This window comes from Misgurnus anguillicaudatus, chromosome 8 (genome assembly GCF_027580225.2).
Source record: "Misgurnus anguillicaudatus chromosome 8, ASM2758022v2, whole genome shotgun sequence".
Classification (NCBI taxonomy): domain Eukaryota; kingdom Metazoa; phylum Chordata; class Actinopteri; order Cypriniformes; family Cobitidae; genus Misgurnus; species Misgurnus anguillicaudatus.
Window position 1 is genome coordinate 13,642,244 of NC_073344.2, and position 27,761 is coordinate 13,670,004.

Here is a 27,761-nt window from a genome sequence, read left to right on the forward strand (position 1 = left end):
CACACACACACACACACACACTCACACTCACACACACACTCACACACACACACACGCGCGCACATAGTCTTGGTTACCTACCACCAGATGGTGACTCAACATTAGGCAACACTGTATCGCACTGTACTGAAGTTTAATTTCATCCACCCCCCCTTTACTGTTCTTTTGTACACATCCCAACTTCTGTCTTTCTTTGCGCACACACATTTCCTTTTTTCCCTCTGGATGATGTCATGTTCTCCAGCGCTAAATCTTTAACACTATGACACGGTTTCCTGTTCTGCCGAGAGGATAAAAACAGGCCCGTGTGAGAGACGAAACAGACAGAAAGTGTCAGAAAACATGACACAACAGTGAGTTCAATTAATTTTAATCTGTTCTTGTGTCTTTTAGACCAATGTTTCTCAACCAGGGGCTCAGGGTCCATATGGGAGCTTCAGGAAACTTCCATGGAGTCCTAAAGATGACTTCAAATTATTTAAAACAAGTTAAGCATCAAAATAAGGTAAAACATCTAAAAATCAATATATTTGTTAGCATTCAGTTATTTTATAACAAATATACATCTTTCTAGTTATATTAAGCTCTAAAATATTTTAATTAAAAATTGTGAGTAGGGGTTCATATAGTCATATAACAGATTAAAGCTACAAAAGCTGTCACTTTGAGTGGTACCCTTTCAGAAAGTACGCCTTTGTACCTAAAGAGGGCTTATTAGTACCTCAGAGCTGTATATTGGTATCTTAGAGGTACATTAATGGTGCCTTTTTAAAGGGTACCGACCCAGTGACAGGTTTTGTCCCTTTTTTCTAAAATGGACAATAAGGGGGCTTTAAGTCAAAAAGGTTGAGCTCCACTGTTCTTGACTACACAACCTGTTTTGCAAAACTGCTTGTAGAAACAGTAACGTCAGAGTTACGAGGGTGTGTGCATGCAGGTGACAACAAGACTCAAATTACCGCCTCACACACTTGAGAACAAGCCTAGTCAGGTGTAACCCTCTGAACTCACTCTGTAGTACAGTACATGGAAATGTATGTGTGTATGGTGTATTGTCATGTTTAATTTATGACTAATGCATTACAGTATTTTAGTTGTTGTTAATAATGTACTCTACTAGTGATGTTTCAAGTTAAAATAACTTCAGTTAACCTACTCCCTGGCAACCACCTAGAAACACACTAACCACTCTCTGCACTAAAAATTTGTGCTACACCTTAGCAACAGCATAGCAACACCCCGGCAACCACCCACAACACCTAGCATCTTTTTTAAAAGCAAACTCTCACAGAGGCCTACTTTTTTATTTAAAAGTCAAGCTTTGTCATGCAGTGATTTAAAGGAAAACACCACTGTTTTTCAATATTTAACTATGTCCTTTCCTCAACTTAATGACAAATTAATACATCCCTATCTTTATTCAATGCGCGCACTTAATCTTTGTACAGCACGCTCTGAATGTGTCAGCATTTAGCCTAGCCCCATTTATTCCTTAGGATCCAAACAGGAATGAATTTAGAAGCCACCAAACACTTCCATGTTTTCCCTATTTAAAGACTGTTACATGAGTGGTTACACGAGTATGTATTTAAATAAAATGTGGTAATTTTTTACGCGGATAAAAAAATAGAACTATATTGTATGGCGGAAGAGCACTTTGTTTGCAGCACTTCGACCTTGAGCGCAGTAATATTGATGAAGTCTGAGCGAGAGGGGGAGTAGTCAGGAGTGATGATGTTACTGCACGCCGAGGTCGAAATGCTTTAAACTAAGGCTATGTCCACACGAAGCCGGTGCATTCCCTATCCGATCATTTTTTTCCTTGCTCTGAAAAAATAATCCGTAAACACGAAACCACTGAAACCGACTGAAAGCGGTGTAGTATATATGCCGGACCAGAATGGGGCGCTGTAATTCTGCCACAGATATACACTATACACGGAGAAGAAGACTTTGAGCATGCGCATAACCAACGTATGGTGTTGTCCATTATCGCTTGTTGGTCACCACAATTGCATAGAAGCAATAGATTTTGCTGTAATAAAGCTAGTAGGCTTTAGTAGCTTCTGTAGCACGAACACAATCTCGTAGTCCGCCGTTATTGTTGTTGCTGTTACGTGTGACGCTTCCGACACGTGATGTGATGACGTTTTTGCTTCACAAAATATACGGATTGGCTGTAAAGACGAAACCGCAATGGTGTCGGTTTCAGATTTATCCACTTTAGGACCCAGTTTCAAAAAATAGCGGATTCAGTCTCCCAAAACGCCGGATCTGTGTGGATGAAACGCCAATATGATAACAAATTTATACGTATACAGTGATACACGTCTCCGTGTGGACAGCCCCTAAGTGCTCTTCCGCCATACAATATAGTTCTCATTTTTTATCTGCTTAAAAAATTGCCACGTTTTATCTTGTGCTACCATACGTACTTGTGTAACTACTCATGTAACAGTCTTTAAATAGGGAAAACTTAGAAGTGTTTGATGGCTTCTAAATTCATCCCTGTTTGGATCCTAAGGAATTAATGGGGTCAGGCTAAATGTTAACACATTCACGATGGGCTGTACAAAGATTAAGTGCACGCATTGAATAAAGATAGGCATGCATTAATTTGTCTAAGTTGAGGTAAGAATAAAGTAAAATATAAAAAAACAGTGGTGTTGTCCTTTAACAGCTCCTGTTAATAAATGTCATGTGTGGTTTAATGTCATGTTGCTGGCTTTTAGCTGTTTTGGTGGCATATGGGCTTCTTAATGCTTTTAGCTATTTGTTATGAATGAGATCAGCCTAAGGGAAACTCTTCTGTTGTCATAGCAACAGTGACCCTAAATACAACCCACTTAAATCCATACCCAAACATACCAGAACAACATAAAAACACACTATAATCAGATGTAAAAGATCTATGGGTATCTATATCACATAGTAATGCTGTTATTGTTTTCTTGTACCTGTTGTCTAAGCCAGTTCTTTATATCTTATGATGCCAGAGACCCCCAAATATGATAAACTATATAATCAATAAAATATGATGAAATATATAATTGGCTACACTTAGCGTAAAGCTGGATGTACTTTATAAACCTGAAGACTTTTTGAAACATTTTCAAGTCAAACTTATTTATACTGCAGCAACTACAGCAGCTTTATAAAGAATTCTGTCAAACTCCAGTGAGATAAAGGGGACTGTTATTAGGAAATACTCTACAAAGATACAAAGCAAATGTGTATGTAGCAAGAAATGAGAGGTAAATACCTAACAAATGTAAAAAAAAATCTCTGAACCTCCTAGAGGCCCCCTGAGGGTCCCCGGACGCCAGATTGAAACCCCCTTGTCTAACTGTGTAGTAGTTACATAGAAGTTAAACAGAAGTTATATGTGACCCAGTCTTTGAAAATCCAGCTAAAGTCATTTTTATTGATTTACTGTTTATTTTAACACTAACACTAACTTGCCCATATTTTAAAACGGTGGTGAGCATTTAGTTAAAAGCTATAGTAATTGGGAAATTGTTATTTTCTAAAAACAATATAAACAGAACAACCATCCTGATATCTCATGAGAAATCGTACACATTGTACAAGTTGGCTAATTTGTATCAATTCATACAAAGTGAATCGTGCAAAATCGTACGATTCTCATGAAGAAAAACAACAACAACAACAACGAAACTGAACCCCCAACCCCGCACCTAACCCCAATGTTACAGGGGTCAAGGCAAATTGTTCCAAAACATACAAATGTGGTTGTAAAAATGTAAACGATTTAGCCAACTCGTAAAATACGTACAAATTCTTATGAGATAGCGTTGATAAAACATATATACCATGAAATATCCAGTTAAATATCCAGTTAAAATGACTCATTCCTTAAAATATATTTTTGGTCATACCGCCCACCCCTACAGCCACCTATGTTGTTTTTTCAAAAAAAAAAAAAAAATCTTCCGCGATTTTCCGTAATGTAAGCAAAGCAACAGTGATTACAAGATGTTTGCTTTTATTTATTTATTTTACATCATTTATTTTTGGGCTATGACTTAACTTACACGTCTATTAAATTTTCACTGACAGCCAAAAATTTGCCTGTGTCTGGACGGCTATTAGACGTCTTTGAAACGCAAAATTGCTTTCTGGGATGCCTTTTTTTTCATTCTTCTCCAAAAGATTAAAGGCGGGGTGCATGATCTCTGAAAGCCAATGTTGATATTTGAAATCACCTAAACAAACACGCCCCTACCCCAACAGAATCTGGACCTTCTTTTGATAGACCCGCCCCACACATACGCAAACCAGACAACGATGTTGGTTAGTAGACACGCCCCTTACTGCTGATTGGCTACAAGTGTGTTTTGGTACTGGGCCCAAAGAGTTTTTCAAAAATCATGCACCCCGCCTTTAATGTATCTTGCACCCTACGGTAAGTCAGCATGTAGACTAACAACAATTTGGGACAAATAAAATGTAATTATACATCTTACATCATACAAATGAATAATTCCCTGAATGGGAGATGTTATAATAGAGAGATAACACAAGTCAAAGTGATAGCAGTTGATAAAAGCTCAGTTTGTGCGTGTGGTGTGTCCGCTGTGAATAGGGTGTGCGTTTCATATGTCCATCACACAACGGTGAATAATTCAGTTAGTGCACCACACAGCAAGTAATATTAACTCTTTATACTTCCATGATTTCTTTCTTTCCCTCTTCTAGGCTGTATTTCTTTAAAGCGTTTGTGGAACTGTTACTGTATTTTAGGGGATGAATTATTTGTTGCACTCGCTTCAGATAAAACACCTTTTAAAGGGATAGTCATCATTTACTTCCCCTCAAGTTCTTCCAAACCTGAATAAATTACTTTGTTTTGCTGAACACAAGCAGGAGCACCATTGACTTCCATAGTAGAAAAAATACTATGGAAGTCAATGGTGCTCAAAAACAAACATTGGTTTGTTTACAAACATTGCTTAAAAGAAAATGTATACAGGTTGAGGATGAGTAAATGATGACAGAATTTTCATTTTTGGGTGAACTATCCCTTTACACGATTACAAGTAAATATAGTTATTCAGGGAACCTACTTACATTACGTTTAAATTAATGCATTTGGCATCTAAAGCGACTTACAGTATGTTCAATCTATACATTGCTTTTATCAATATGCCTGTTCCTTGAGGATAAAACCCATGATCTTTGCCTAGCTGATGCAATGCTCTACCAACTGAGCTACAGCAACACTGTACATCTATAATCGAAGACAGCAAAAGAGACAGATAGTACATGTTTAAAAACCCTGCTGTGAATCGTGGGTAAAATATTGCATTGCTTCTTGCCGCTCTGTGACCTAGATTGAAGTAATCTCTCTTTCTCTGTTTTGACTCTGTTACTCCTTTTCTTTACAACTTCGAAAACCAGCTTGTCCTCCTACACTACAGCCACACAGGGAGCATAAGCTACTGAAGTTACCTGAACACACACACATACATACATACACGACCAAGCGAACATTACACACCAGGTCCAAGCCTATTTGGTTCAAGTGTAGGCTGACAATCTAAGGAAGTGGATTTTCACACACACAGCTCATTTGATCAGCTTAAGTGCATAAAGGCGTCTGAGTATGTGCTAGGAATTTCAGCAGGGATCACTACGGCACGGCCCTGATGCCTTCAATGGTGTCCATTGTGTGGGAATCTGTCAGAACCTCCCATCTCCACCCCTAACGCTCTGTCATGGAGACGCACACATAAATACAGACAAACTCTTTCTTTCATTCATAACACACATACAAACAACAAATATGTGCTGAAAGTGCACTATCTGCAGGCCCTTTCCTCTTCGGGACAGGATGACTTTTAACATAGATAAAGAGAGGATGAAACAATGGGAGGACATTGATAACTGTAGTACACACCATGTTTTTGACATTTAAAAAAAATTTTAAATAGTGAATTTAAACTCTTAATGCATGTCAACAGTTTTTACATTCTTCCAGGATATTTTTGAAGAACGTCCAGGTCAAAGTTGATAACTTTTTTTAAGGTGTCCTCCACTGCTTGTTTATGGCAATTACAGCGTAGGTCTTCACCATAGCCCAATATTCCAAACCTGTAACTTGCAAGACCACAACAGCTGTGATTGTTCCACTTTTATCCAGAGACCCTCCCACAAAGCAGAGGTGAAGAGATTGAAACCGAACCCAAAGTTGCTATTGCTTTCATATTGCAACACCCAATACTCTGCTATTGTAAAGCACACTGCCAGCGACTAGCAACAGCAGAGAGGCATGATCTCATTCATTCCAATGGAAGCTTGGCATATTCCTCCGGCACGCACGACAGTGACCTTTGGTGACACAGAGTAGGCATGTCAGTGACTTGATAAAGTTATGGAAAGATAAAGGTGCCAAAGAATGCATTGATACAATGTGTTAAATCGTTCTCTGATATCTACATAGAAGGTACGTGACTTTATTAAGTGCAAAAATGATCCAGAGACTGTTTTACATGTCTATTTACAACCCTAAGATTTTTCCTTAGAATGAAATGGGCTGTTTTTACCTTATTTGGAAGGGTCATGAATAATAATGTTGAGCTCTGCTCTGCTTTGCTCTGATTGGCAGTTTCGCAGGGAGGCTCATGTCAGTAGCTCACATTAGTAAACAGACCTCATATATTCGAGCCTGTATCAGACAAAGATACAGATTTTGAGGAACAACCAATTGTTCGAAGATTGGAAATGGATTTTTTTGAGTGGTACGTTTATTTGTGTGTTTTTTTCAGTATGGACATGCAAAACATAACTGTAACATCAATAGTAGAACTTCTGCCTAAACGCTAGCATATAGCATTATCTATCATATAGCGCTAACTAAGCAGTCAAAATTAGTTTTTAGCATTGTAACAACATTGTAATTAATTTAACGTAATAGGGTGTACTGTAATGTTACAGTCAATGTTATGTTGAGATTGGCCTGTTTTTCAGCGGCCTTTTGAATGCACAAGGTTTAGATAAGAAAAAGGAAACAATAGTGTTTGCGGCTCACGATATCGTATTACCATGTAAAGAACTCTTAACTGTTTCGCCGCCATTGACGAGATATCTCGTCAATTAAGAGAAAAACACTTCCCCGCCAATGACGAGATTTTCCGTCTTTCCGCAGTACCGCTATTATCCACCAGGGGCACTTCCGCAACTTATACAAACCGGAAGTAGCGCCTCACGTGAAAGAGAAAGAACTCTATGTATGTTTTAAAGATCGCTCTGCATCTAATCTCTATCAAAAGTCCTTTGCAAAAATTGAATTATCTCAGCTTTTTGCTCAAAATTGGGTGTTTTTAAAGAAACCTACCCATGTTTGAGAGGTGATTACAAGAGAACTAATGAAGGTAGGACGAAAGGTTTTTTTTGTTTGAAAGCAGAGGGTATGTTCTTTCATCTGATATATTGTTTGTTTATATATTTAAAGAAGAACATTTTCTGGAAGGCATTAAACTTTTGTGAAAATAATGAAAAATGCTGGCGCTGGCTGGCAACTTTTTTTTTTAAACGCTGGCGGGGAAAGAGTTAAGGTACATTCACATACATTATAAGCGACTTTGTCACTGTGTGTCGCTCGTCTCTTTCAAAAGAGGCATTTCTATATCTGGTTGTCATAAACAATTGAGTAACGTCCACTCCAGTAACTGACGGGAGACGGATGACGTGAACTCCTCTGCTTTGTTCTCATTGGTTGTCGCTCCCAAAGTCCCTCATAATTTCTATAAAGTTATACCACGGGTCTGTCGAATGCTGCATTCTGATTGGCTGAGAAATGTTCTATGGGTGTTGATTATTTTTCTGTAAACCGCACACCTAACTTTTCAAATGTCTTAAAAATAGGCACCAGAGCAATGTTTGTGGTAACCGTGGTATAAGCGGAATAATTGACTCCGGTCCTTTGAATTATTTGAAAATAATGCACACCTGCGGTTTAACGGCACTCCGCTTCGCGTCGTGCCGCATTACCAACTTGGTGTGCATTATTTTCTTATAATTCAATGGCCCGTCGTCAATTATTCCTTACTTAAACATTTCTCAACTTTGTCGCGCGACTTGACACACCAACAGTCACTGTCGCTCGTGTCGCCGGAAGTCGGCAAGCTTCCATGGAAATCAATGAGATTGCGTCGCTCTGCTATCGCTAGTCGGCGCTAATGTGAATGCGGCTTTATTATTCATCTATACCTACTATGGATGTTAACAATAAATCGATCTTCGATTAATTGTCGATAAGAAATAAATCGATGAAACTTAAGGATTGTCGAAAAAGCAAGCACGTGTGTGCGGCACCTGCGCAAAGCATATACAGCCGGTGAACAAAATTAAACCAGTTAAACTAGCCATGATCACAATGATGCTCGATGCCAAACACACACCTGGGCTTTTTAACATCATGCGAGACAAGGCTGGCTGCTAACGCAACTTAATGGCATCCGCAGTAGATCTGATAAGGTCCGATACAGAAAATGCAAATACAGTTAAGATACTAAAAGCAAAGACCCTCTTCAGGGAAGCCTGTAAGATTAGCATAGCAACGCTGCTATACACAGGGAAGGAGACCAGAAGCCGTTTTTAATGAACAGATTAAAATGTAACCTGGTAAGAAACTAAAATGTAAACTGTAAATGACTGTCGTTGAACTCTGAACGCCCGCAACATATATCATTGATCATCATTCTTGACTGACTTTTGCGGGTTTTCTAATGGTAGGTTAAAATCTTCATAATATAAGCATCTTTGACGTACGTCTAAGCTGAGGTGACAACAGGAAAAGTGCCCTTCGTGTGCTTCTTGGATATAATTACAACAAACGGTATATCAACGACTCAGAAAGCGGGGTGAACAACTAGAAAAATAACAACACTTGATGATAATGAAATAGGGCTGCAGCTATCGATTCTTTTTGTAATCGATTAATCTAGCACTTGATCGATCGATTAATCGAGTAATCGGATAATTTTTTTGTGTGTTTTTAAACAACCAAAACAAATAATGCATAACGAAAATGACTTGGCTGTAAAATGTTCAAGCATTTGGCTTTAATTTCTAAAAAAAAACAGAGGTATTTGGCTCCAAGAAATAAGCCTATTTATTTCAATTTTTTACCCATTTAGTGTTTATAAGTGCCAGTGCCAACAATTAAACACTTTAATTTATTAATATGCACAACAGGTTTCATGCTGTAATCTAGCCCTGACATCAAAGTAAATATCTGGTTTATGTACATTTCTACACCTGCAGCATTTACCATTAGGCTACTAACATATAATATATCATTTCTGGGGTGAGCCTATTTGCTATGGTAACAACCTGTGTGTATGCGCGCACGTGCACTTGTGTTTGTGTGTGTGCACGCGTTCTGTGCGTGAGGAAGAGTGACACCCTAGTCAGACGTTCAGTTGCTTCACTGCATTTTGGTACTGCAGAAAAACATACATTACTTTTCAATAGAACGCTGGATTTGGTTTGCATCACTTGCATTGCGGTGCATTTTAGGTTAAGAATCCGTTCGAAAAATCACAACATCACGTCCCGCTGTATACAGTGAATGCATGCTGAAATTATTGTTGCGTGGCTACATAAAAGTTTAAGCATATGTGATGCATTGCGCGATCGGTCTGACTCGCGTGAGAGAGAATAATGCTAAACTCCAATAAAACAGAGATTATGTCAGATTACAAGTTGCCCATATATGATTGCACTGTGGTGCCGTTTTTGGTACACACACCTGTAGTGCATGCATGTGTGTCAAGGCAGGGGTTCTTTTTTAATACTGTCCTGCAATTGAACGTGAATACGTTTACTACTTAAAAACATCAAAGCTAAACATCATATCTAGTCAAACCGCATAACGACATCGCTACAAATACAGTATGGGATTAAAATCAGCGGAAGCTACGTTACCTTGTTTCATCGACGCTTGGTGAAACAACAGTGGATGTTTTCAGTTCAGATGCTGAATGTAATGATCCCAAACTTAAGACAGTCTCTCTCTGCCGTTTATGGACATATTCGCTCCGCCATCGCGCCAACTAAATTCAAAATGTACCACGCGCTATGATGTGCTTCCTGAACATTGAACAACGGTCCGTGTGAATCAGATTTTGGCGCGTGTAGTGCGCGTCATAGGAATTTAACGAGGCTTCGATGCAGAATTTTTGCCTCGAGGAATTTTTTGAATCGAGTAAATCGAGTAACTCGATGAATCGTTTCAGCCCTATAATGAAACTTTTATTTGATGCGGAGTTATACTGTGTCATAATATTTCATTACAAGATTAAATTGATGCTTTTTATCAAAACACCAACTACATTGACTCATTTTACAATCCCACTAGCATGTTATTTAAAATAAAATCTTTTAATTCGCGTGAGAAACGCACACTTTTATTTCAATGGCTATATGCCACTGCTGTAATGGCTTATTGCACCATTACAGTTAACGATTATTCGCTTGATTGATCGTTAATTTAAACGATCATCGAATATGGGAAATTGCATATATTGACATCCCTAATGCCTACAGTTTTACATTCTATGGCACCTTTAAACTCTATGCAAATGATGAGCGACTTTTGGGAGTTTTGCTTTAAAACAATTGGCTAAATCTATGGACAACTGTCCAACCCCACCCTGCCACCTACCCGCTTCACTATGACATTTTCTTTGTGTACAGTCACCTATACTGAATAAGAAATAGGATATGGGTGCCATCTAAACAATTACACAAGCCAACGGTTTTCTAAAGCATTTGATCTCAACACTTACTAAATAAGTATGTTTGAGCTGTATACCAAGGGGTGCATGAGGCATCTTCTGTCTAGTAGCCAAAATGTGAGGACCGTAGGTGGGGATTGTGAATGGTGCCAGAACTGCATTGTGGGCACCGACAAACAGTCCTTGCTGATACGTAGCACATACATAATATGTACAAAATGGTTTGAGCGAGCTAAACCATCAGGAGATTTAAGAAATGCACAAACAATTGAATGAAAGCAGAACAGTGTGTAGGAGATACAAAGCATTTATGTGTTTGATGCACATGACTGCCTTAAAATCCAATAAATCATGTATGCATTTGCCAGACACTCAACTTACAGTTCACTCAAGCTATACATTTTAGCAGTATATATGTTTCATTGGGATCGAACTGGCAACCTTTGCACCGCTAATGCAATGCTCTATCAACTGAGCCTCAGGAAATCTAAGACCAAACATCAAACAGCAATTGAAGGCAAACGCAAACCAGTCCAATATGTGAAATTTGCCTCTAGCTGCTATCTGATTAGTTGTGTGGGAGACCTACTGAGACCAGACTGCACTGATCTCAGATCAGATGTTGTGATTCAGAGCAGAGATGAATGAGGATCTCTCTTTACAATTAAATTCTGCTTAAGGTTTTTCTCAGCTCCTCTGAAACTTTCGAACACCTGCTGAAAGGCTTATGTAACACATAAAGATAACTAAATAAAGTACACACACCAACAAACAAAGTCTCATAATCTTAATAATGATACGCTATGTGTAAACTTTATATCTATGTTATCATGTTTTAGTTTAGACTCATTGCACATATATAATTAATGGCAATGACATGAAAAAAAGATTTTTCTTATGCAGCTTTTCCGAGACCATTTTTTGGAAATTCTAAAACAAGACACATTTTTTTTAGGGTGGTATACATCCCATAAAAGTTTAAGAATGGCACTGACTGCTCCAGTTTTTTATACTGTACATTGAGTAAGCAATTTTTGTGATCTTTAAATGTATGTGACTCCCATATGATATAATAAAGGTGTTTATGGAGAACTATCTTGTCTATTTATAGCTTAATAAACAATAAACTATACTCATAATAATAACAGCACTGTATTTCATAATAATATGACTAAAGCTATATCCCAACAACCACTAATTTACTATTTTGCTTATCTTTTCTATAAAGAGATCTCATGAAAATAACGTTACCACTAATTTAGTCTTACTGCAAGTATGCAGAGGATACATGCAAAATAAACATCGGCCTGTATAATAATGACAGGAATAAGACAAAGCCCACGTTCTGATTGATTTTGCACAATGTAAGAGTATATAAGAAAACAAATAAAAGCGCTGTCAGAACCATTAAAGGCCAACGTGTGGATAAACGCGTCGCTAAACCGATGTGATGCAGAAAAGGAGGTCAGTGTGTTTCCGACATTGAGGCATCATCGCGATCACGACCTGACATCTTGATGCTCTTATTGAACAGCCTTCAAAATCAGCCTGTATTCAAACCATCTTTTATCGGTAAGGATTATTGTGTTGTTGTCTAAAGGCTTACCCTCGGACAGCTCCAGGTCCAGCTCTGCGAGCTGCTCCCGGACTTCTTGTGGGAGAGCAGACACATCCACGCCGCGTTCCGCCATTACGGCCCGATAAAGAAGGATGCGGAATGGTTTACCGACAGCAAAAGCCCGCCACCTCCTCACAGTGAAAAACAAATGTTATTTGACATTAGACTGAGCTCCATCATCTCCGCCATGCCGAGAAAGAAATCCCGACCGATGGGTAGAGTCACGTGACAATGGGATGAGGAGTCTGAGCCGACGGTCCGAAACCGTGGCGATTTTGCTCCCTCTAGCGTGGTGTGGGAGAATCTTTATGTTAATGCAATATCCCAAATATAATTTACAAGTTTTATTTACACAAGTTCCAGAATTATTAACATTTAAATGTATTATACGCAATTAAATGTATAACATTAAAACAAAACTATATTAAAAATCTAATTGTATTAAAGCATTGTTATACCAATGGGAAATGCAGCCAAATTTGTGGTGATATTCAAGACAAGAGCAGCCTTTGATCTTGGTAATATTGACAAAACAACATAATGATACTTGATTCTATTTGGTCACTCACGATAAGTAGTCTGTTATCCCGCAATTTCAAAACCGATACAACTCATCCGGGTACCGCGAGTCATCTTGACCGGTACTACTTAATTTAATGTATCCCTCCGCTATATTTGTTCTCATACCTTATTTAAATTTGATAAAAAGGAGCTAAAAATATTTAAAGGGCACCTATTATGTCAATTTTTACGAGATGTAATCTAAAGCTGTGTCCCAACTCAAGGGCTGCGACCTTTTAAGCACACAACCTCAAAAGGTGAGCACCATAGATATGTATAATAAAGGCTAGATATGTTAAGGCGGAACTCTCTAACATCATCACCTGGGGCCGGTTGCACCAGCTGTGCGTAAGTTACAACGTAGCTTAGTTACGACGTAAATGGGCACTAAGTTACAACTTACGCACTACTAAATGTTTTTGCGTTGCACCATTAAACTTAGTTTAAACGTAACAATACGTTGTAACTTAATATTTACGGAAGCCCCTGTCCATGAATAACGTTTGGAATAAGATGTCATCCAGATTATATAACATCGATGAGCTCGTATTAATTATGAAGAGCCGCAAATTCGTCAACGAGTTTTCAAGAACTGTTTAATTTTCTGTGTATCCATCAATTAAAATAAGATTTAAAATTTCTTCCTGTTTATTTTCTCTTCCATGTATGGGATATATATTTTCAATTAAAAGTGTAATGTTTTGAGTTCGATAACATATGCTTTAACGTCTTTGTTTAACTTTCAGTTTAGGCGAGACAAGAATGAGTTTGAAATTACGTACTGTTCAGACTATTTCCTGTTTACCCATTATAAGGCTTGTGATTGGGTTAAGAAAAATAAACGTCATTCTATGCGACAACGCATTACTTTACGGAGAGCTTACGACTTACTAGCTACGTTCTGCCTTAAGAACAAGTGGTGCAACCGAATAAAGTACAGAGTTAGTTATAAACTAGCTAGTAGTTACTAAGCCTCTAGTTTGGACTTTACGTCCCAGTTTAAGTAAGAACTTACGAACGACTGGTGCAACCCTACCCTGGCGGCCATCTTACCACAGGCAGCTCGCTCACTCGTAGCATTGTGTTTAATGGTGCAGGTACTTTTAAATGACCATAACTTGCTCAATTTTCTACCGATTTTCAAACTGTTTGGTTTCTTACAAACATTATTAACGTGGCTATAATTCTGGATGCTTTAAAATGATTCATGAAAATGATTCACTAAGTATGCAGTGTCATAGGTACATCTCTGATGTTTATAACAAACCAAACCATTTGAAAATCGGTAGAAAATTGAGCAAGTTATGGTAATTTAAAAGCACATGCTTCGTTAAACGCAATTCTACGAGTAAGCGAGCGCCCTGTGTTAAGATGGCCGCTAAATGCGGACGTTCCACCTAACTGGCCAGCAGTGCAGGCGAGACGTGTAGCCTTTATTATACATAACTATGGTCGGGGCGACTACCAATAATGTCATCACCTGGCGGCCATCTTACCACAGGCAGCTCGCTCACTCGTAGCATTGAGTTTTAATGGTGCTGGTACTTTTAAATGACCATAACTTACTCAATTTTCCAACGATTTTCAAAAGGTTTGGTTTTTTACAAACATTATTAACTACAGTATGAAACAATATTTAGCGGCAACAAACATATTTAGAAAAGCAAAATGAACCAGTCAGTGGCCGTGGGTGGGGCTTTATCTGCGTGACATCACAATTACAAGAGAATCAAAACATCATGTCTAATGAGACCGATTTGGTTCAAAAGGGATTAAAAAATGAGGGTGTGGATTTTTTTCATTGTAGGATTGTTGTGGATACACACTGCCAACACACATTTACGTCCAAACGCCTTGTGAATTTTAAATAATGTGTTTACTTACCAATTGTACAACCTTCATTAAGAATGTCACCTCTTAAAACAACATGGTAAAAATTGCACAAACCAGCACAATCCATCTAAGACTAGAGTTCCATCAATGTTTAATTATATCTTAAGGACCATTTCAGTAAATCATACAATAAGCAATTGTTGTATGCTGACACTCATTTTATATTTACAGCTTTAGTTTAAGGGCTTGACTGACAGTACAGGATCAGTGAGTTATACACACACTCTATAAAGCAGTACGTCTACATCCAAATATGATAAATTCAGAAGCAGGGCAGGTTAATGACAGATACTGATATGATAGGCTTTATAAACAAATCAAATCAAACAGACCATTTCATCAAAACACATAAGAGGAATAAAATGCGTTCAAAATCAAATATAAAAGTTAAGAAAAACAGTCAATTTGATGAGTTCGGTATAAAACGGGTAGGGTTTACTATTTGATCAGGTGTTCTTAGCAACAAAACAGGACCGCTGTTTAATAACATACAATTTAATAAATATTATGTCAGGTATGTGCATGAGATGAAATTCACTCAGGGATTCCAAACCTGATGTTTTCAGACCTGACAAAAGAAATATATTTTATTTGTACAACGCTTCACATTCATAGCCGGGTTAGTTAACTACTGTACATTCACAAAATGCAAGCACGAGAGTAATTACGCGTGAGAGTGTTCGTGTGCGCGTTCCCTGCTACGAGACCAGATACAATTCAACTTTAGGGTCTAACCTCTAATGCAAAAGGATTTATGTATTTTGGTTCGATACAACTAGAACTCAGCAAAGCATATCATAATCATACTGACCTATAACACATCCACGTGGTTACACTACCCGATACATCCATATTATATAGACTGCAAAATGCAGACAAACCGATAACGATATTTAAATATAAAAATATATTGCTCTTATTTTCTCTCCATTCATAAGCGTTCGCAAGTCCATTGTGTGGTGCCAGCCAGGTTACGCTAAAGTGAGAAAAAATTCACTGGAACAGCCACAGAAGCACGGACCTGAGAGAAATTACTTTACAACAATAAAATATACAAAGACAGAGAGGGACCGGAGAGAGCGAATGTGTGCGAGATCACGATAGCCAGAGAGTGTGAAAAATAAAACGTATCTGCATAGTGTAGTAATTTTTCTTATGTGGCCAGAATCATGCAATGAATCATTGTTTTAGAAAAACAATCGAGTAAGATGCAAAATGAAAAATATTTGCAAAATATCAACTGAATGCATTAGTGAGAGGATCTATACAAGTATATCTAAATGTGTATTTAAAGAGACTTCATTTCCTCCTAGTGTTGTGCCGTCGGAGATCTAAAGGGCCCAGGGAAAGTCTATGGTAGGCTGTGGGTGAGCAGGGGGGTGTAGTAAGAGCGTGGCAACGTTGGTTCCCATTTGTCACATGAGAGGCATTCACAAATTCACTGCAAGTTTTGAAGGGGAAATTCACTCCTTTGAAGGAATCATTGACACAGTATATTAAGTTCCTATTGGCTGAATGACGTGCTCATCATCTGGACGTGGGCTGTGATTGGGAGGAAGCGTCTCCGGCGGCGTTGCTCCATTGGCCAGAACCCATTCCCGCTAAAACCGCAACGGCCTCGGCCGCACGCATGCTCAGACCGTTGACGGACACCGGAGCCGGTACCGAAACGGGCATCACGAGCGCCGATGCTGCATTTTCATCCACTCCTGCAGCTTAAGAGAGAAGAAAATGTGGATGGTAGGTTTACAGCAACAATTCTTTGAGCTGTATGCTAGGTTAATGGATAGACGGCTTACCAAGATAAGCTTTCTTCTGCATGGCAGTAACAGGACAGTCCTTATGGGCCAACAGCAGTTCTTTTAGTCGAGTAACCTCGTTCCTCAACAAGGACACTTCATTCTGCCAAACACATACACACACATTATGTCATTAAAGGCATTTTTTTCAAGAACCAGATGATTATACAGTATATACACTCACCTAAAGGATTATTAGGAACACCTGTTCAATTTCTCATTTATGCAATTATCTAATCAACCAAACACATGGCCGTTTGCTTCAATGCATTTAGGGGTGTGGTCCTGGTCAAAACAATCTCCTGAACTTCAAACTGAATGTCAGAATGGGAAAGAAAGATGATTTAAGCAATTTTGAGCGTGGCATGGTTGTTGATGCCAGACGGGTCGGTCTAAGTATTTCACAATCTGCTCAGTTACTGGGATTTTCATGCACAACCATTTCTAGGGTTTACAAAGAATGGTGTGAAAATGGAAAAACATCCAGTATGCAGCAGTCCTGTGGGTGAAAATGCCTTGTTGATGCTAGAGGTCAGAGGAGAATGGACCGAATGATTCATGCTGATAGAAGAGCAACTTGGACTGAAATAACCACTCGTTACAACCGAGGTATGCAGCAAAGCATTTGTGAAGCCACAACACGCACAACCTTGAGGCGGATGGGCTACAACAGCAGAAGACCCCACCGGGTACCACTCATCTCATCTCCACTACAAATAGGAAAAAGAGGCTACAATTTGCACGAGCTCACCAAAATTGGACAGTTGAAGACTGGAAAAATGTTGCCTGGTCTGATGAGTCTCGATTTCTGTTGAGCCATATTCAGATGGTAGAGTCAGAATTTGACGTAAACAGAAAGAGAACATGGATCCATCATACCTTGTTACCACCAGTATTAGTATGGTGTTCCTAATAATCCTTTAGGTGAGTGTACATTATACCACGGGCCTATTGAGTGCTGTATTCTGATTGGTTGAGAAATGTTTCACGGGTATGTATTATTTTTTGATAAACGCACACCTGACCTGTCAAATGTCAGAGCAATGTTTTAGCAATGTTTGTGGTATAAGCGAAATAATTGACTTTGGTCCTATGAATTATTTAAAAATAATTCACACCCGCAGTGTAAAGGCATTATTTCCAAATTAATTCAATGGTCTGTTGTCAGTTATTCCTTATGTATATATCGAAGGGTATAGTACAGTGAGATCAATCATAAAGAAAAGATGATTGTGGTCAAACCGTTGCTCTTACGGTAAGCGTGCTGTTAGACGTTGCCAACTCCTCAGCGCGTTTCTCTAGCGCACTGACCCACACTTTTCGTTTCTGCCGACAACGAGAGGCAGCAGCTCGATTCCGTTCAAGAAAACGTCGTCTGCGTTCATCCGGCTCTATATCTGCCCCTCGACGTCTGCGTCCACCTTTTGGTGGAGCAGGGGATACCTGCAGGTCATGGCACGGACTGTCAGATCCACTGAAGAACTACCAAGGAAAGTCGATATGTTGATGAACCATTAAACAGTACTTTATATGTTGTAGTACATATAAAAGGACCAATTACAATTCTTTAATTTATTGGTTAATTAGGGCTCCCAAAGATTATAATGAATATAACATATGCATGAACCACAATGTAAAATGATGTCATTACTTAAAACATCATTTTGTGGATGTTATTTCTCATTAGATATATTACTGAGCACCTGTTGAGCGGGTGATGGTGCCTCGTTGTGTTCTGTTTTTTGCAATGGTCCTAATCCACTAGGACTCTGTTGAGATAATGCTGCTTTTAGCCTCTAGATGGAGACACAAAAAACACCAAATTATGAAAATGAATGCCCAAAATCTTTGTTTGTTAGTTGTATCTCATTGCAAGGCATATACACTTTAAACACTGCATGTGCAAGTGTGGGTGTAAGTGTGAGCAGTCTCACCGTCTTGGCATCAGAATGTGTACTGTATCCAGACGGAGAGGAGGAGCCACTGCTGCTTCCACCAATAGGAGGCCCTGGAATCCCTGGGATATTGGGCACTGCGTTTGATCTGGCATGCTAGATATACACACAAATAACAACAAGCTTAGAATATTATACAAAGAAAGCATAGACACATAAAACAGATGTTGAATTGTTTCAAAATATGTGCAAGGGTCGTATTGCTAACAATACAAACACAATAAAACCAATTAGTGAGGTGTCTAAAATGGCAGTGTCTGTAAAGCCTGCTATAGGCTGTGAGATTTCTGCCATCTTATAAGATCATGAGAGATCACACCGTTTGACATAAATCTAATAAACTTGGATAGGATGCATTTAAAGACCAGGTTTGCCAGATCCATGTTACAAAACCTGCCCAATGGCCATTCAAATTAAAAGCATCCCAATGACTATTCACAGCTCAAATACCAACAACTAATGAACCAAATCCTTCCATCTCTAACCTGCAGAAAAACATTAACCTGCAAAAAGTATCCCAATTCAGAACTCCACCGAAAGGATCCACTTTTGTAAAGGGAGCTTGCATGTAGGTTAACTCTTTCTTCGCCATTGACGAGTTATCTCGTCAATTAAGAGATAACATTTGCATAAAAAAACATGTTCCTGATGATGATGATCTGCAACACCGCGATTATCCACTAGATTACCCAATTTATGAAAAAACTGAAGCCAAAAAGATCTTTACTAATTTTAAACACTGTGTATGTTTTGATAATCGTTCTGAATCTGATCTCAAACAAAATTCCTTAAAGGATTAGTCCATTTTCTTAAAAGAAAAATCCAGATAATTTACTCACCACCATGTCATCCAAAATGTTGATGTCTTTTTTTGTTCAGTTGAGAAGAAATTATGTTTTTTGAGGAAAACATTGCAGAATTTTTCTCATTTTAATGGACTTTAATAGACACCAACAATTAACACTTAACTCAACACGTAACAGTTTTTTCAACGGAGTTTCAAAGGACTATAAACAATCCCAAACGAGGCATAAGGGTCTTATCTAGCAAAACGACTGGCATCCTTGACAAGAAAAACAAAAAACACTCTGTTTTAAAGCACAACTTCTCGTCTAGGTCCGGTCCAGTGCGACCTAACGTAAATGCGTAGTGACGTAGGGAGGTCACGTGTTACTTATATAAAACGCACATTTGCGGACCATTGTAAACAATAAACTGACACAAAGACATTAATTAGTATCAGTTGACATACAACAACGTCAGAACGGTCCTCTTTCAACACACTTGTAAACACTGGGGCGGAGTTTCGCGTTCGTCTTCTGTGACCTCTTGACGTCATGACGTATTGCGTGGGGTCACCTGGCGCATCACGACCAGATCCAGACGAGAAGTTGTGCTTTAAAAGTGTATATTTGTATTTTTTCTTGTCAAACATGACAATCGTTTTGCTAGATAAGACACTTATGCTTCGTTTGGGATTGTTTATAGTCCTTTGAAACTCCGTTGAAAAAAACTGTTGTGTGTTGAGTTAAGTGTTAATTGTTGGTGTCTATTAAAGTCCATTAAAATGAGAAAAATCCTGCAATGTTTTCCTCAAAAAACATAATTTCTTCTCGACTGAACAAAGAAAGATATCAACATTTTGGATGACATGGTGGTGAGTAAATTATCTAGATTTTCTTTTAAGAAAATGGAATATTCCTTTAACAAAAATGCAACTATTTCAGCTTTTTGCAAAATTTTTGTATTTTTAAATAAAAATACCCATATTTAAGAGTTTAAAGCAAAAAATATATAAAGATAAAATGAAACGTTTTTTTCCCGTTTTGTTTATTTGTTTATTGTTTGTTTGAAAGCAGAGGGTCTGTTCTTTCATTTGATATTATTTGTATGTTTATATATTTTTAGAAGAAAATGTATCTGGAAGGCATTTTGTGAAACTTTTGTGAAAATCACAAAAAAGGATGGCGGGCAACTTTTCAAAAATATGGGTGGCGGTGAATGAGTTAAATAAACGTAAGCCTGGCCTTTATTTACAGTGATACTGATCATGACTATTGCAATGTAAAGCTTAGCAATGTCTTTACAGAGTTCAAGCAGTAAAACGTATTTAACTGTCACGATTAATCATTTCAGGTTGCATTTTCGATGGCTACCCGGCAGCGTAGGTCATAAGATCATGCCAAATTTCTTACACTAACAAAAAATAATAGAAAGACCGGATTAATGACCGTCTTTGAATCTTTCTAAACACTGCATGTAAGCAAAACAGGTTCTCACAAACGTGTTTATGCAAGGGCCAAAATTATAGAACTACTCGCTTTTTGGCTGGTTATTAGCAGGGGTTAAATTGGGATATGTTATGTGGGGGGGGCTCTGCAGGGAGGGTACTTTAAGGGGTAACATGTTTAATACTGATGACAGCAAAGCTACTGGTGTGTTTTAATGACATTCTGGACCTCTGATAGGATTTGATAAGTTTCAACTTTAAATCTGTGCCAGAGATTGACCACAAATATTTCATAAAGAGCGTCTGAATTTTAAATTATGCAAATCTATGAGTTTGACACCCTATATCAATTTGTTGCACATGTCATTATGCACAATTGATCAAACTTTAAATGAAGTAAAAGGAATCAACCTCCTTGAATAATTCTATAAGATAGGCTACCCAAAAAGTCTAATAAATTAGCAATAGAGATTCCCTATGCTGGTCAGCAGCTAAAACAATCGTAAGGTTTGATTTGTGTAATCAAAATACATAAATGTATTAAACTATACAATGAGTTATATGAAGTGTTATCCAGTTAACATACTGTACTTAGATAAGTGACATACATACTTTAGTCCTTAACACGTTTCTAGTCTTCTATTAAGTTTCCTTGACGTGGACACCATTATTACCTCTCTCGCTCTCTCTCTCTCTCTCTCTCTCTCTTGTCTCTACAATGTCAAATGATCCTGTGTGAAAGCGCGTTCTTGAAGTTCTTGAGTTTTGTCGCTCGAGTTACATAACTTGCGCGAAGACGCGTTTAAAAGGAAAAGCGCGTGTTTCCGCGGCAGTTGCGCCGCCGAATTCGCATCATTTGCATCGCCCCGTGCGAGGACGCGTCTTGTAGCGTCTTTGCATTGAATTTGTATGTAATCTACTCGCGCAAATCGTTGAACTTGCGTTGGTGAGTATGCCCCATAATGAATGGAAACACATTATTCCCTTCGCGTCAGTGCACACGCACCAGCGCAGCGAGTACACACGCACAAGCGCAGCGGGTACACTGGCACGAGCAGAGAGAGACCTTCAGCCTATGTGCCGGAGCTTAGCCCCGGATGGCCCCGGCCCAATTTAAACCCTGGTTATTAGGTATTGCAACATTATTTTTATAACAATTGAATATAAATGATGAATTATTTGACCCAACTCAAGTAAATGTGTGATTTAAAGCAAAGACATACTAAATGACGTTTCACATGGGACGCGGCAAGGGGTGGAATCAACGCGCGGCTGCCGCCTTTCTTGTATAATGGTGTTGCGGTGGTAGGGCGGACATCCCGCATTTAGCTGCTTTCCGCATGTCTCCTATTGAAAATGAACTAGACACTCATGACACTGCTGCTTCCTGTGTGAAAGGCCCATAAGCGACATACATGCTATGACCTATGTTTGTTCCAAAACGTATTTTAAGGTCAGTAAAAATATAGATTTTCATTTGCAGGCATTACAAAGGGTTAATTTTTTAAATCTGTGTGTGAGAAATGATTACCGATATGACTGAAGTCTGCCCTGGACTAGGCAGGAGGGGAACAGTCTGACCATTTGGAAGCTGCATCAGCATGGGAAAAGAGCCAGACGGGGAGCTGAAAAAAAAAGAGTGATAGAGGTGCTATTTTAGAACATTTCTTTTACTCGCACAGGATGAGAAAAGAGAGGTGTGAAGAACACCGAAATGACTCATGCAATTAAAAAGGTATAAACTCAGGAGTGTATCTGCTCCAAAACCGAGGATCAACACATCTCACCCAAAAATTAAAAATCTGTCATTTGCACCCTCATGTAATTTCTTTCTTTCTTTTTTCTTTTATCTTCATGCCATTCCAGCATCTATGGCTATATTCATGGAAAGAACTGATTAATCCATACACAAGTTGATCCACACAAGGAGAACATGTAAAGCCACCTGACCTAGCCAGAGCTCAAACCGGGAACCTTCTTGCTTTAAGGCAACAGTGCTTCCCAAAACAAGTTAGGAACATCATATTTTGGGGTGAATAGTTTTTGCAAATCATGCCCCTCTTGTATGTTCATACCCAAGTCTGTTTGAAGGAGGGGTCCTAGTGATAACCGATGTGGGGGAGGGTTGGGTTGGATTCATGGAATCGAATCCCTGGTGAAGTGGAAGCGAGCCTGGGCGCACTATGGTTGGTGTAGGGGTGGAACTAGCTGCAGTCCTTGGAGGAACATCCTGCAAAAATAGAAGTGGTTAAATAACATCATTATATACTGGTGTTTCTGGAGCTCAACTGGTAGAGCATTGCATTAGCAGCGCTAAAGCTCATGGGTTCAATTCCCAGGGAACCACACATACTGATGAAATGTATAGCTGCACTGTAAGTCGCTTCGGATTTAGAGTCTGCCAAACGCATAATTGTAAACGTATATATGTAAACCTGGACCCCAAAACCAGTCACAAGGTGCACAGGTATATGTAACAATAGGCAACAATGCATAGTATGGGTCAAAATTATCTATTTTTCTTTTATGCCAAAAATCATTAGGATATTATGTACGTTTTCTTTTTTTTGCACACTCAGATTATAAAATGGTATCTCAGCCAAATATTGTCCTATCCTAACAAACCATACATCTCAGTTTTTTTTAAATGACCCGTATGACTGGTTTTGTGGTTCAAGGTCACATACAGCTAGTCTAGGAATTTAACCAGTGCTGTAATTGGTATTTAACCAAAAGTATAAGATGTTAAAACTCACCACGCCCTTCCTCATGGCAACAGGTTCCTTGGCCATGGCAACAGCGTCTTTGCTGTTTGTCATGCTGGAGGCGGATTCAGGACTGTCAGGGGGAGAGGAGTCGATCTCAAGAGGTGCTCCTCTGTCCTTATTCTCTGTAGGCGTCTGAAGAGTTGGATGCTTATGGGACAATGTCATTGATCAACTCACAATTTAATGAACTACAGATTTTGGCAAACACAATGTATCAATTAAAAAGAATACATCTGCTACATTAAGATCCATCTTTCATAAAACCCGCTTTCCGCAAATGAAATCTTACCGTGGTTTTAATCCTCCTCTCCTCGTCATCGTGCGTTTTGCAAAGATCTTGTTGAAAGGAACCAGCCAGCTCACTAAATAAGCCCACTTCCTCGCAATTCTTAAGAAAACGGGTTGGAGTGGGCGTCTGATCTGTACACACACAGGCAAACACGTCAGCACCAAATAGGAATACAAAGTGTACATAATTTTTAATAGAAATCTAATAATGTCAGTCATCAGTCGCCTAAAGCAGTGGTTCTCAACCTTTTCTCCTCCAACCCCTAATCCCCCCCACAAGTACATATAACAATTTGAGCCCCCAAAACCCTCTTGCATCCATCTTTCCTTTTGATTCAATTTTGAAGATACGTTGACAAGCACTTTGAAATGGAGCGAGCAAAACTAAAATAATTATTTTACATAAGAGAATATTTTAACATTTTCTAAGCATACGATTTTTAAAAACCCTTAAAAAAATATTTTTGTTTTGTATACACAATTATTAGTGGAACATTTATGCATTTTTATTTAACCACAAAAACATCAGATCCCGCATAACAGTGGTTACCAACCTGGGGTCATGCATCCCCCATGGACCCCAGGTTGGGAACCACTGGCCTATAGTATAAACACGGTGTTACATGATAAAATGTCAACATATCCAAAACTAAACTAAGAATCTGACTAACGCTTTACAATAGATATCAAGTAACAATGAGAATATGCAGTAGACTGAACTTATAGCTTAACAAGAAAATATGCAGCACAGCAATATAAGCAAACAGAAAACATAAATCAATCTATAAGTGAATATATCAGGAAACAAACCTGCTATGATAACCGTATCTGTTCTGGTTTGTCCGAACTTCAGTGTCATCTCATGCTTATGTTTATGCACTGCCAAATGATCCTCATTGGTAAACCTCTGATGTAAGAGAAACATTCACTGTGTCACATTAACCCGCTGATAGTTTTTCAGGCAATACGCATCTCATTTTTGCTTCCCGATCTTAATTCAAATCGGACAGAGATGCAGTGGGTGATATCAAGCCATCTGTTGTTTTGATGATGGCTTATGTTATCCAGTTATGCAGTGCTATGGGAGCCTCTTACAGTTGCTCAGTGAAAGCTGGGATTAAACAGCTGGTATGTTTTCAGAATAAAACCGTCGTCTCCAAGAATACATTGTGCACGAGGGCAATAACCAATATAACCAAATTAGTCAATCAGCATGCAGGTCTGATTAGTGGTCAATACATCGATTATTAAAGGGACACTCCACTTTTTTTGAAAATATGCTCCTTTTCCAGCTCCCCTAGAGGTAAGCAGTTGATTCTTACCGTTTTGGAATCCATTCAGCCGATCTCCGGGCCAGGCGCCACCACCCCCAGCATAGTCCAGCACAATCCATAGAATCCGACTAGACCATTAGCATCACGCCTACAAAAAAAACAACCAAAGAGTTTCAATATTTTTCCCATTTTAAACTACTTCCGTAGCTACATTATGTACCAAGACCGACAGAAAATCAAAAGCTGCAACCTTCTTGGCAACTATGGCCAGGAACTACACTATTCATGGCTGCAAAAGGCGCAATGACACTACGCAAAAGCCGAAAACAGTCTCCTTAGTATCTTTTAAAGGGGACTATTTTCCAGCACCGCAAAACATCATTGCACCTCCCGCAGCCATGTTACGGCAGCAAAGTCCTTGATTATTACGCCAGAATGAGAGCATAGTTCCTAGCCATATCCGCCCAGAAAATCGCAACATTTAATTTTTCGTCGGTCTAAATACACTATGTAACTACAGAAGTGTCAGATTTTAAATAGGAAAAATATGAAACTCCTTGGTTATTTTTTTAGCGTGATGCTAATGGTCTAATCAGATTCAATGGATTATGCTAAGCTATGTTAAAAGTGGTACCGCCAGACCCAGAGATCGGATGAATGGACTCCAAAACGGCAAGAATAAAACGCTTAACTCCAGGGGAGCTGGAAAATGAGCATATTTCAAAAAAAGTGAAATGTCCCCCCAAATGTTTATATATGACCCATTTAACCCATACCTTATTTTGGACCAAAAGGTCAGACAGCACAGGGTTTAGTGTTTATGAGTTTTAAAGTGAATAAACTTAACATGGCTTGCCAAAATATCTAATAAAATTTAACGATACAATATAAGATTAAATATATGTAATAAACACTCATCTAACAGAACATTTACTCAAAACTGCTAAAAATGTGTGAAAATAGTAAATGTGCCCTATTCATTGGCTGTCAGTAGATTTTTGAACTGGCACAGGATAGAAATATCCCTTAGAAGTGCAGCCAATGGCACTAATTTAAAAAAATTAACTGTGTCAGCATATTTTTGGCCTTGCAGTATCAGTTTAGCTTACATCGATGAAATATAGACTTTCTAAGTATAGTGGAGAAGAATGAAGAAACAGCAGAAAGTGACAGAATAAAAGCGTGCCTCTTACCTGTCCGCAGCCCGGGGCAGTGCAGACAAAAGGTCGATCGTCTCCCATTTTAGATCAACTACTTCCTGTGTGACTTCTAAAGACCATTCAGAGAAAACAGTTATGATATATGAGGCCCAGACTTTTCAAGAGTTTGGTTTCTATGCGTTTCAAGTGACATACGTTCAATTCATCATCTGATCATTACACCTCAATGTGTCAAACGTCAACGCTTTCGGTCTTGACATTTGAATTGTTGTAGAGTGGCATTCCTGTCACATTTGACAATACAATACTTCATTGCAGGAAAGATACACCAAACCACTGCACGATGGTTACATGATAAAACGCTTTCATTTGACTATTGTCTGTGATTAGCCCTATTCAGAGAACGTTTCCGCCAACACTTACACCTAACAGCTTTATTAACAGCTAGCTAGCATGCGTGTCCTCTCTAAACCATTCTAAAAACAACACAATCCCTCTTAATGGATCGCAAGAAAGCAATAACAGTTTAAAACAGACGATTAGACATCGCGGGGTTTATTGTAACTCCAAGAGTTATCGTTAAAACGCTTGTGGTGTGAGCTAACAGGCTAATGCTAACCACACATGAGCCAACGAGCTGTAACGCCCCATTTACACGGCAAGCGATCCGCTCGAAGCGACAATACGACAGCGTTCCCAATATAATGAACGACGTACAAACGCGCGACGATGTCGTGGATTATAATGGGAGTGTTCTGATTGTTGCGTCGCGTGCCATGCGTTGTCATAACGCCACTGCCACTCGCGCGACCTGTAAAGTTGGATTTGATATGGCTAATTGTAATGCATCAGATAATCCGAATATGTTGCGTGTCACCTGTTCGTCAGCCAAGGGTTTCAGTGTTTACAAACTCACCCCGCTCCTCCCTCTCGCGCTCGTTCCCTCTCGTTCAGCGTTCCCACCTTTGGAACTCCTTCATCCAGTTTTCGCTCACGCAACGCTAATCTCGCGATGTGTTGAGGTAATACTCGAACCGGATTAAAGGCGTTGCGTAACAGATTTGAAACCATGATGTAAAATCCGGTGCTTTACGTAGCTCTTCAGGCGTGTTCGACTTCGTGCGGCGCTGCGCAGACGGATGGGCGTATGATTTCACAGTACCGCGAGAGCTGTGTTTACGAATCGCTCTCGCGGTATTGTGAGGTCACACGCCTAACTGTCTCCGCAACCCTTTCGTCTTACACCAAAAACGTCACATGACGCAAATACATAATTATAGAACAAGGAAAGGCAGTTTTAAGATTTTAAAGGGACAGTTCACCCAAAAATGAAATTCTATTATTTACTTACCCTTACGGTGTTACAAGTAAATCTGTATACATTTCTTTTTTCTGATTAACATATTTGAGGAATGTTAGTAACCAAACCATTCGTGAGCCCCATTCACTTCC

At 38.9% G+C, this 27,761-nt stretch overlaps 2 protein-coding genes across 12 annotated transcripts in view; both read right to left on the minus strand.

Annotated features, from left to right (window-relative positions):
- Positions 1-12,601, minus strand: part of dip2bb (disco-interacting protein 2 homolog Bb) — a 53,167-nt gene extending 40,566 nt beyond the window's left edge. For all 4 annotated transcript variants that reach the window (XM_055213473.2, XM_055213471.2, XM_055213472.2 and 1 more), the window contains exon 1: positions 12,370-12,601. In XM_055213473.2, the coding sequence (XP_055069448.1) occupies positions 12,370-12,454 (85 nt within the window). In that variant the 5' untranslated portion in view covers positions 12,455-12,601. The remainder of the gene's footprint in view (positions 1-12,369) is intronic.
- Positions 12,602-14,909: 2,308 nt separating this feature from the next.
- On the minus strand, positions 14,910-27,418 carry atf7b (activating transcription factor 7b). 8 transcript variants are annotated; one of them, XM_055212374.2, is made up of 12 exons: positions 27,226-27,418; positions 26,343-26,418; positions 24,686-24,782; positions 23,877-24,007; positions 23,576-23,719; positions 22,895-23,049; positions 22,351-22,444; positions 18,569-18,685; positions 18,338-18,430; positions 17,877-18,116; positions 16,635-16,737; positions 14,910-16,550 (listed from the first exon to the last, which is right to left on the minus strand). In XM_055212374.2, the coding sequence occupies exons 2-12, from the start codon at positions 26,388-26,390 to the stop codon at positions 16,363-16,365; spliced, it is 1,410 nt and encodes a 469-aa protein (XP_055068349.2). In that variant the 5' UTR covers positions 26,391-26,418; positions 27,226-27,418; the 3' UTR covers positions 14,910-16,362. The 8 variants fall into 8 exon arrangements, with proteins under 8 accessions (XP_055068349.2, XP_055068350.2, XP_055068344.2 ...); XM_055212375.2 differs by having other exon boundaries at positions 17,877-18,077; positions 23,576-23,734; positions 27,226-27,417; XM_055212369.2 differs by having other exon boundaries at positions 23,576-23,734; positions 27,226-27,415.
- Between the last annotated feature and the right edge of the window lie 343 nt (positions 27,419-27,761).